The sequence below is a fragment of the Sinocyclocheilus grahami genome, unplaced genomic scaffold (genome assembly GCF_001515645.1).
Source record: "Sinocyclocheilus grahami isolate Dianchi unplaced genomic scaffold, SAMN03320097.WGS_v1.1 scaffold251.1, whole genome shotgun sequence".
Lineage (NCBI taxonomy): Eukaryota > Metazoa > Chordata > Actinopteri > Cypriniformes > Cyprinidae > Sinocyclocheilus > Sinocyclocheilus grahami.
In genome coordinates this window covers 362,620-371,608 of record NW_015505430.1, presented here as the reverse complement: position 1 = coordinate 371,608, position 8,989 = coordinate 362,620, and the positions used below count along the sequence as shown (strand labels likewise).

Here is an 8,989-nt window from a genome sequence, read left to right as displayed (position 1 = left end):
CTAAATCCTGAAATGTAATTTTAGAGAGGTTGAAAAGTTTGTCAAACTTCTATAATAATTGCAGTTTCCCTTCAACAAGAGACAACCAATCATTATGAAAGCTGATGAGATGTGACGGTCTGCTGGAAGTTGTTTGATATTCAATGTGTTCTTGTCTGTCTGTCTTTCCTTCCTTCAGGTGGAGAAATGGGACGGACAGATTGAGGATGGAAGCTTCCCTGGAAAGATCTAAATGGTCGCCGTTACTTTCAATTCATGAGCTCCCAACCTATTGTGGAGTACCTCATAATATGTTATCCCAATTTGATGTCTTGGTTATTGGTTTGCCTGCTAGAGTACATCCTACAGTTGCAACTTACAAAATAAAAACGCACAATTTCAACTAATAATGGTTTTGTATTTGTTTTACTAATGGTGATGAGTTCATATGCAAACAAATTATAGTTTGTACAGAGTCTTTCTTAATCAGACATTAACCATTACCATTATATTATATAATTTATAGCTATATTATTGAGGTTTAAAAAAGTCAGTTTCAAAGACTAAGGTAAATACTGTTCATTCTACATGCTCTATTTAATTAACACTAGTCTAAAGATACTGGATTTAGCCATATAGAGCTAAAGCATTGACACTGTTTAATTCCGTTTGAACGGACAGGATGAGTTTCCATAAAATCAGTGATTACGGACTTAGGAGGTTCTGTAAGTCATTAGCCAGCATTATTTAAACAGCTCTGTTTAATCCTGTTTCTTGGAAGTTATCCTTTTATTGACCATTGTGCATATAAAACAGCAGATGGCGATAAAGTAGCATAAATTAGTCCCTCATTGTGATGGCAACCATTACTAATACAGTTCAAATGTGGCAATTGCAGTAACTATCCTAATTGCAGTCCCTGGAAATTTCTCTCTTTCTGTATATTTCTAATATATGATGCAAAGCACGAGGGCAAAATGTCAGAGGTTAGCTGGTTAGATTAGGTTATTCAGAGGATGCTCTGCAGTGCCAAGTAGAAGTGTAGTGATCACGAAGTCAACATTTAAAGGGATAGTCCACCCAAAAGTGAATTTTTTTTATTTTTTTTTTATCTTCATTTACTCACCAAAGCTGTTCCAAACCTGTATGGATTTCTTTGTTCTGCTGAATGGTTCAAATGTGGCAATTGCAGTAACTATCCTAATTGCAGTCCCTGGAAATTTCTCTTTCTGTATATTTCTAATATATGATGCAAAGCACGAGGGCAAAATGTCAGCGGTTAGCTGGTTAGTTTAGGTTATTCAGAGGATGCTCTGCAGTGCCAAGTAGAAGTGTAGTGATCACGAAGTCAACATTTAAAGGGATAGTCCACCCAAAAGTGATTTTTTTTTATTTATTTTTTTATCTTCATTTACTCGCCAAAGCTGTTCCAAACCTGTATGGATTTCTTTGTTCTGCTGAATGCAAAAGACAATATTTTGAAGAATGTAGGCAACCAAACAATTGCTTTGAAAGTATGGAGAGGAAAAAAATACTACAAAAGTTAATGGCCACCTGCAACTGTTTGTTAACCAAATATCTACTTTTGTGTTCAACAGAAGAAAGAAATTAATACAGGTTTGGAATGACTTGAGGTTGAGTAAATGATGACAGCATTTTCATTTTTGGGTGAATTATACCAGTTGTCTTGGGCACACTAACATGTTACCAGGCTTAACATTTATCATTGCAATGCCAAACAAAAACATGGGGAAAAGCAGCAGATATCTGGTTAATACAGGTTTGGAATGACTTGAGGTTGAGTAAATGATGACAGCATTTTCATTTTTGGGTGAATTATACCTTTAGGTATAGTTGTCTTGGGCACACTAACATGTTACCAGGCTTAACATTTATCATTGCAATGCCAAACAAAAACATGGGGAAAAGCAGCAGATATCTGTCCAGAATATAATTTTTCAACTTTTTTTTTCCAGAAGCGAGTTCTAATTCATAGAATTACGTTTTTGTAGGAAGTGGCATGATGTCAGATTTGTGTTGAACAATTCCGAAAGTTACTGGAAGTGAGAGCATACTGTAAATCTAGTCCTAGGCTGGAAGAGAGCATCATATGTGTATGATGGGTAACTTTTCTGCCCTTTTTGTTTAATACTGGGTTTTCATTTAAACAAGCTCAAATGTTTCAAACTGCTTCACTTTAGATGTATGCATTATTACATGCATCATATGCTGTTATAATGGTCTGTTACTAACTTAAATGCACATTTAAAATATGCAATCCACATATTTTCATTTGTACAAGTCGGACCGTGTTCAACTTTTCTTAGTGACCACTTTAGTACATAACTGAAGCGTGTAGAAGCTTGACAGTCTGTGATCCTGTAGGATCATGGGAAATGGATACCCTTTGCAACACAGGTGTCTGTTTTTAAACAAGTGCAGGTTCCTAGAGAATTTGTCTTAAAAGGTGGTTATTTTATACAAAGAAAAAAAGACCACAGTGGCAGGGTGCTATCAATCAGCTGATCGCAGTTCTCAAAATGTGTTTCCTTTAGCAAGTTCCTGTTTGTCTGTCCGAAAACCACAGACAACTAGTCCAGTGATCCGTGTGCTTGTGTATTATTACATATTTTATTACTTTGTATTCAATGCAATCACTTTCAGGTCAATGCTGACACTTTCAGAAGCCAAACGCAAATCGATCATTACTTTCTAACTTTACCTTATGATTGATAAGTGCATCCAATATGATATAAATTAATTTTTAATGCCTTTAGCCACTTTCAATGAACAAAGGAGAGCTAACGAGAGTAGGCAGCGAAACATTTGTTATCACTAGATCACACACTTGTGTGAAGTGCCAGCAAACCCCTCAAATTGTCCGGTCTCGGAAGAGAGGACTACTTGTTTACAAACAACAAAAAGATTCCATTCTCTCACAGAAGCGCTCACATGACAACAATAACGGTTTTATTGTGTAAGACAGCAACTTTTGGCAAGTTAGAATCCGGTGGGATGCTGCGCCACAGGAACAGAGGCGCGATTCACGTCCATTCTATGAGGTGAATAACCAAATAAGGACATTAAAACAGGCTTTGCCTCAGAACCTCATGAGCTGCCTATCTAGACAGCGTTTCAGGCATCACTGGGGCGTTCCGAGTGATGCTCAAGATGCTGATTAGTTGGATGCGCAATAGTTTTTGAGACGCGGCCGTCATTTCCAACTAAAAGATGTTACGAGAGTGACTTAAGACGCAGTTCTGGTTTAATCCTGTGACTCAGATGTTACAGAAACAGGGGGAGCACCGAACGTGCAACTGCTCATGTCTCACTCTCCATAAAACCCACGAGCCCGAGAGTGTTTCATCACACAGCAGCAACTACCTGATCGACACGAGCTCTGCAAACATAAACGTAAATATAATTCTTTCATAATTATTATTACATAGAAATATAACGGACAAGAATTGGCCTTGGAGTGATATTTTAATTACTCACGATGATGCTGCTTCATTACTAACTGTTAGTAGGCTATTTAAAATGTAAAAAATGTGGCCTTAAATCTTTAAAATAAGCCTGCAGCGAAGTGCATTGTACTTCTTTGACCACTTTGAATTTTATTACTAACTTCCAGTATATTAGAACGTACAGAAAGTATGAATGTCTTGAGTCAAGGAACTGCATGAAGCTGTTAACTGAAGCGAGCTTTATTTTATTCACTGGTGGTAGACTGTTTAAAATTTCAGTTGTTTAACTTTAGCAAGATTGATGCAGGATTGAGGATTTGATGTAACGCCACTAAGACTGAGTTGTCCCACACAACACCATGTTTGAGCAATATATAGGGTGGATCTTGTGCTGATAGAGATGCCTCTTGTATTTGACTTCCACATTTACTTTGCAAATTGCTTTGCACAATACTGATGTGCAACTGTCATCTCAACTCAACAGGCATCCGTCACAGGAAGCTGTTTTTTGTAGTTGTTCTCGATGAAGACATGAAAGGACTGTCTCATTCCTTAGCATTGCTGACAACAACTATTCATATTCTTTTTCCTCCCTCTAGAAGCCTTTCCAAATACATTTTTGTGTTTACCCTGAAAACACAAGTTTGGATTCACTGCAAAAAGAGGAAGAACAGAAGACCTCTGTCTCAATCGCAATAACTGACTTTCTCAACAGAGAGCAGGATGGAAAAGATGAAGGACAGTAAGGTAGAGTCTTTTCTCCTCTGTCTCTGCCTTTATACAGAATGAGTGGTGATGTTTGGCTTTCTTCTTTATGATTTATAAGTAAATGCTTTTCCATGACTATGACCCTTTTAAGAATAATTTAGACATTTAGTCATAGACATTTTCATGTGTTGACTAACACATTCATTTTTACTGTAGTGTATTATTCAGTATTACTAGTAATAGTACTAAATTGCAGCTTCATCATTAAAAATGAGTAATTACAAATATATTTTAATACATCACTTACAAGTTTCAAGAGAAATAACATTAAAGCATATTTTAGTTGATCATAAATGCTTGTCAGTACGTTTGACAGTACACTTTACCATACTTCAAACACAACAGAATTATGAAGCTACATATAAAGTGCTGATTTTCAAAAAAGCATGCTAAAGTTTAGCTAATTGCATTTAATATAGACTTAAACAAGAATACATTTTAATTTAATTGCAGATAACGTCCGAATAAGTTTCCTTAAAAACAAAACAAAAACAACATTCAGTTTGCACTTAGTAAGTACTCTTTTAAAAGTATGCTAAAGTGTCCTTCCTTTTCAGGGATTACATGCCGAAATTATGGTGTTAAATGTAATATGCATAATCTGCTTATTTTTATGGCAGTGGTTTCCTAGATATGTTTTCATAACATGTACCATAGTTTGTGATATAGATGTTACTACAATGATCCCATATACAGAAAACTGTGGTTACCATGCAAGAACAGTAGTAAATATTTAGGGGATGCCTATGGGCATCTGGTGTAGATTTGACATGTTGTCATTTGTTTTTAATTCCCTCACAAATATGGAAAATGATTGTGTAACCTTTGTGTTGCACTAGTGGGTTTAATGAGGTATCCTTGGCTAATGTCTGTTCAGGCTATTAGTTTTCAATTGATTTGACTTATCGCCTTAAGAAATATTTTTAAAAATACAGTGGCGGTAGTGGAACATTGTTTGAGCTGCTTTGTCATCTTGGATTGCAGCATGTGATTTAAGAAACCAAGCTGTGCAAAGGGAACCAACAAGGAGAAATGAATGTTTACAGCAGTTGGCATGTTCAAACTTGAACATGATATGAACAGCATCCTGACCGGTTCTTACTTGTTTTAGAATGAACCGACAGAATGGAAATTTCCAATCCAAGTGTGCCAATTTGGCATCCATTGCAGCTCATTACAAATCTATTAAGTGAGTCTAACACTAAGTGTGTTGATTTAATAAATGAATGTGGTCAATTAAGTTCGGGAGGCTGGGAGTTGCATGGTGGGATTTGGGGTGCAAATATGTGGTTTGGTCTGTTCTGCTCAATAGGGATGAAAAATGCTGTGATGGATCGTCCTCTAACAGCAGAAATAATTATGAACATTAGATTCATAAAGATGGCTCTTGGGTACTTATAGATCACATGATAACACCCATATCCTTGTTTACCGTCACTCCTCCTGGAGTCAGCTTGTGTGTGTTGAAGTCTTTATCATAACATCAGACCGTGTGCACATGCCAGAAAGTTCTGTGCGCAGGTTTAAAGGTGCAGTGCAGTGTTTCTTTACATACTGACATTTGCCAAACGCAGTATTGAGGAAGTTCCTCAGAAGTAATCCACTACAGATCATTATAACTTAATGGAAAACCATTGCAAATTACCTTTAAAAAAAAAATCTAAAAATACAAATGTCACCCAATACACCCTATAGAACAGGCCCTCAGACTGTTAAACTTTATAATCCATTACCCGCATAGCTTAGCATGTGAGAACTAGTGGGAACTGGCCTAAATGTGTGGGTTTCTTTTTTTGTGCCTGTGCCACTGACATGTATTTGTGTCATCAGTCAGGCGAATTTTAACTCTTTAATCTCTGGTCAACTTAGGTTCCTCTGCAGCCGTACAGAGGTTATGTAGTTGACAGTAATCTTAGGTTGTTATTTCTTTGAATTTGACACAAGATAAAGGAACAGACATTAGATCAGAGCAGCCATGACAGTTTCAGATTTTGTTCAGGAAAAAATTACACAGAGACACAAGCATTCCAGTTATTATTGCTTACTAATTTATGCAAGCGTCTTGTTCCACTTTCACACATACTCTGGGAAATACTGTATTGTGTAATATGTTGCTATCAGAATTTGTGAACCATTTAGAATTGAATTGAGAATGCCTAGACTCAATTCAGTTGCTGAATTGAAATAGCAAACAAGGATGCAGAATGGCATTTTGAATTTGAATGTGAGGAAGTATAATTTAAATTAATTTAAATTTAAAGGATTTCATAGCTGTAATTTTTTAATAGGGTTTAGCAACTTCAAAAAAACTTGAAGTTTGTAGGCCTTACAAACAGGATATTGAAGAAGAAAGTGCGACTACTGAGTGACGTGAGGGTGTGATTTGTGCAGTGGTGGCTCGTGGGTTTTAAAATAGAGGAGGCACACTAATTGTATTGGTCTGGGGATCCCTGCCGATTATTATTATTAGGGGCCAAGCACCGAAGGTGCAGTGTCACCTATTGTATCCGTTAGCGTCATTTTTCTTCTTCCGCTGAAAGTCTATGGCAGCCCATAGAACCGCTTGCGGGAAAGTTGTGAAATTTGGCACACTGATAGAGGACAGTCTCAACATTAACCACAGCAAGTTTGGAGTCTCTAACTCCAACTCTCTAGCGCCACCACTTGTGCAAAGTTGCAATTTCTTTATGCTAATAACTTTTGAACCATAAGGCACAAAATGAAAATTCCGTTTTCCTCTGAATCTTTGTCTCATGCCGAGTCGAAGGAACACCAAAATTCAAAAATCGCAAGGTTTAGTTTTTTCGCTGTTTTTAAGTGTTCGTAAAACCTGCTTTTTCGAACTCGTCCTAGACAGTTTGTCTGATTCTCACCAAAATTGGCTCAGATCATCTTCAGACAATGCTGGCAAAATGTTATGGAATTCAAGTTGATTCGTCACACCGTTCTCGAATAACGCACGAAGGAATTGTACGAAAAGCACGTAAAAATGGATGTGAGGCTATATCTCTGCAATGGTTTGGCGTATTGAGACCAAACTTGGTGTGTGTTATAACAAGCATGACCTGAGACTACCTGCCGTGTTTCGGCGCAGTGCCCCCTAGTGGTCAGGAGATAACAGAAGGCCTCTTTAGATTCAGTGCATCATGCCGAGTCGAACCATACCAATTTGTTTTGTGTCAGCTATTTTGGGCGTCGGCCATTTTGAATTTTGTCAAAAAATGCAATATTTAAAGAACGCTTAGACTTTGTTATTACAAAAATCGGTATGCATCTTCGGCACCATGCCCTGATGGCACTCAAAAAGTTTGGGCACAGTTATAAGACAATTTATAAAAATGCTAATAACTTTTGCATACATTACAATATTGTAATAAGACTGATGTTTATAGATTCCTTGCATAATGCTGAGAACATCGATACCAATTTTGTCATAATTGGCGGAACTTCCTGTCCGCCATTTTGATTCACGTTGGAAACCTAATTTTTCGAACTCCTCCTAGACCGTTTGTTCAATTTTCACCAAATTTGACTCGGATGAGCAAGCTGACCAAGCTGGCAAAAAGTTATGGATTTTGTGTCGATATACGAAACGGTTTTCGTTTAGAGCATCAACGAATTTGCTGGTTAAGATGCCAAAATGCATCTGAGGCTGTATCTGCAAAGCTTTGACTTATTTGGACCAAACTTTGTATGTGCCATTGTCACCTCACACTGACCACGCCACATCAATTTGGTAACAGCGCCACCTATTGGTCAAGAGTAATAAACCATTGATTTATTATTAATTATGAAATTTCCAAAAATGCTAATAACTTTTGATTGCATTAGCCTATTGCAATGAAACTGCTCTCAAAATATTCCTTGGCTTATGCCGACAACAGACATATACGAATTTTCGCTTAGCAAATCTGAACAGCCTGTCGGCCATTTTGATTTATGCTGTAAACCTTCTTTTTCGAACTCCTCCTCAAGCCTTGGTCCGATTTTCACCAAAATCGAGTCAAATCATCTTCAGACTGTGCTGACAAAAATGAAACATATATCGTTGATATATTTTTTAGCTATATCGTCCAGCCCTACGTTAGCCTATATCCAGCTTAGGCATGTTCTCCCTTTATTTTAAATTTGTATATATAAATATTGTATATTTGAATTGAATGACAGCTTGGTAAATCTGTTGGCGATCAAATAGTCTATTCAATATCGCTACTCATCATAAGTACTTGGTACATTATCAGCGTAGCGGGAGACGTTCAAACTAATATCACGTAATTTACGTCACTGTGATGATTGGTTGATATCAGAAGGGAGGCTATGAGGTATCTTTTCTCAACACTCCTCAGCACTGAAAGTGAACACTCGATGCTGATTGGCTAATTTTTTTTTACCAACGGAGGCACGAGAGCTCAGGGGCAAGTTCAAGCTCAAACCGGTGTGCACCGTTTTGCTACGGTTTCCGGTTTGAACGACATGTTTCCTGGAAACGGTGTGCAATGGGGTTTGAGATGCGTTTTCTCTTGTTTGGTGGGTGTGTCAAACATGTCAGCCCAATCAGCAGCAATGTGTATGTAAACCACGCGGTATTAAAGAGACAGCTCGCACAATGTAATTAACATCCAAATAAATTCACAAGAGTAAGAATATTGTTTGCACATGTTTATTTACATTAAAGGCAAAATAACTGAAATAATAAGGGCACAAGTATAGATCTGGAACTTCTTTAAGTCTGTCTAAATATCATTTAGTAATTGCAATGTGTTCTGGTCCATATC

The 8,989-nt window shown here is 37.2% G+C and overlaps 2 protein-coding genes across 3 annotated transcripts in view; both read left to right on the top strand.

The window, feature by feature from the left end:
- The window catches only part of LOC107598404 (cytochrome c oxidase subunit 6B1-like), a 7,159-nt gene extending 6,773 nt beyond the window's left edge, over positions 1 to 386 (top strand). Inside the window, exon 4 of the mRNA XM_016289727.1 lies at positions 179 to 386. Within this exon, the coding sequence (XP_016145213.1) occupies positions 179 to 232 (54 nt within the window). The 3' untranslated portion in view covers positions 233 to 386. The remainder of the gene's footprint in view (positions 1 to 178) is intronic.
- A 2,681-nt stretch (positions 387 to 3,067) lies between these two features.
- The window catches only part of LOC107598389 (solute carrier family 2, facilitated glucose transporter member 1-like), a 14,989-nt gene continuing 9,067 nt past the window's right edge, over positions 3,068 to 8,989 (top strand). Inside the window, exons 1-2 of one of the 2 annotated variants that reach the window (XM_016289706.1) lie at positions 3,068 to 3,393; positions 4,046 to 4,188. Coding sequence is in view for 1 of the 2 variants with exons in the window: in XM_016289705.1 (XP_016145191.1) it covers positions 4,170 to 4,193 (24 nt within the window). In the remaining variant the exon portion in view is untranslated. Of the gene's footprint in view, positions 3,394 to 4,045; positions 4,194 to 8,989 lie in introns of both variants that reach the window. The other variant, XM_016289705.1, reaches the window with a different exon arrangement.